Source organism: Haliaeetus leucocephalus, unplaced genomic scaffold, assembly GCF_000737465.1.
Source record: "Haliaeetus leucocephalus isolate CR32 unplaced genomic scaffold, Haliaeetus_leucocephalus-4.0 Scaffold92, whole genome shotgun sequence".
NCBI classification, from domain to species: domain Eukaryota; kingdom Metazoa; phylum Chordata; class Aves; order Accipitriformes; family Accipitridae; genus Haliaeetus; species Haliaeetus leucocephalus.
The window spans coordinates 12,973,197-12,973,690 of NW_010972528.1; the positions used below are offsets into that span (position 1 = coordinate 12,973,197).

At 65.8% G+C, this 494-nt stretch overlaps 1 protein-coding gene across 1 annotated transcript in view; it reads right to left on the bottom strand.

Moving 5' to 3' along the window:
- Window positions 1-189, bottom strand: part of WTIP (Wilms tumor 1 interacting protein) — an 83,339-nt gene extending 83,150 nt beyond the window's left edge. Inside the window, exon 1 of the mRNA XM_010585240.1 lies at window positions 7-189. Coding sequence (XP_010583542.1) covers window positions 7-189 — 183 coding nt within the window. The remainder of the gene's footprint in view (window positions 1-6) is intronic.
- Between the last annotated feature and the right edge of the window lie 305 nt (window positions 190-494).

Genomic DNA, 494 nt, shown 5'->3' on the forward strand with positions numbered 1-494 from the left:
CTTCCGGCCCCGCTGCTCCGCCGTCATGTGGGCGGCGATGACCCGCTTGGTCTCCTCCAGGTCGGGGTGCAGCGCCAGGTCCCGGCGGCCGCCCCGGCCGTACGGACCCTCCGGGCAGGGCTCGTAGAGGGACAGGTCCTCCATGAACTTGGTGGCCTTCAGTGCCATGTTCTCCTCGTACTTCTCCATGCTCGGCCGGAGCCCGGCGGCGCGGGGGAGGGACGGCGAACTCTCTGCGAAAGCACAGCCCGGAGCAGAGAAAGAAAAAGGGGGAGGGAAAAAAAAACCCAAAACAAAACCAAAACGCGAAAACAAAACAACAAAAAAAAACCCAAACCAAAAAATGCACCCCAAAAGAAAGCCCCTTCCCGCGGTCCTGGCGGGGCAGCGGCGGGACGCGGCTCCTTCTCCGGAGGGCGGCTCAGGCGGCGACCAGGCGAAGCGGCAGTCACCTCGGCGGCATCCCCGCGCCGCGGCGCTCGGCTCGGTGCGGC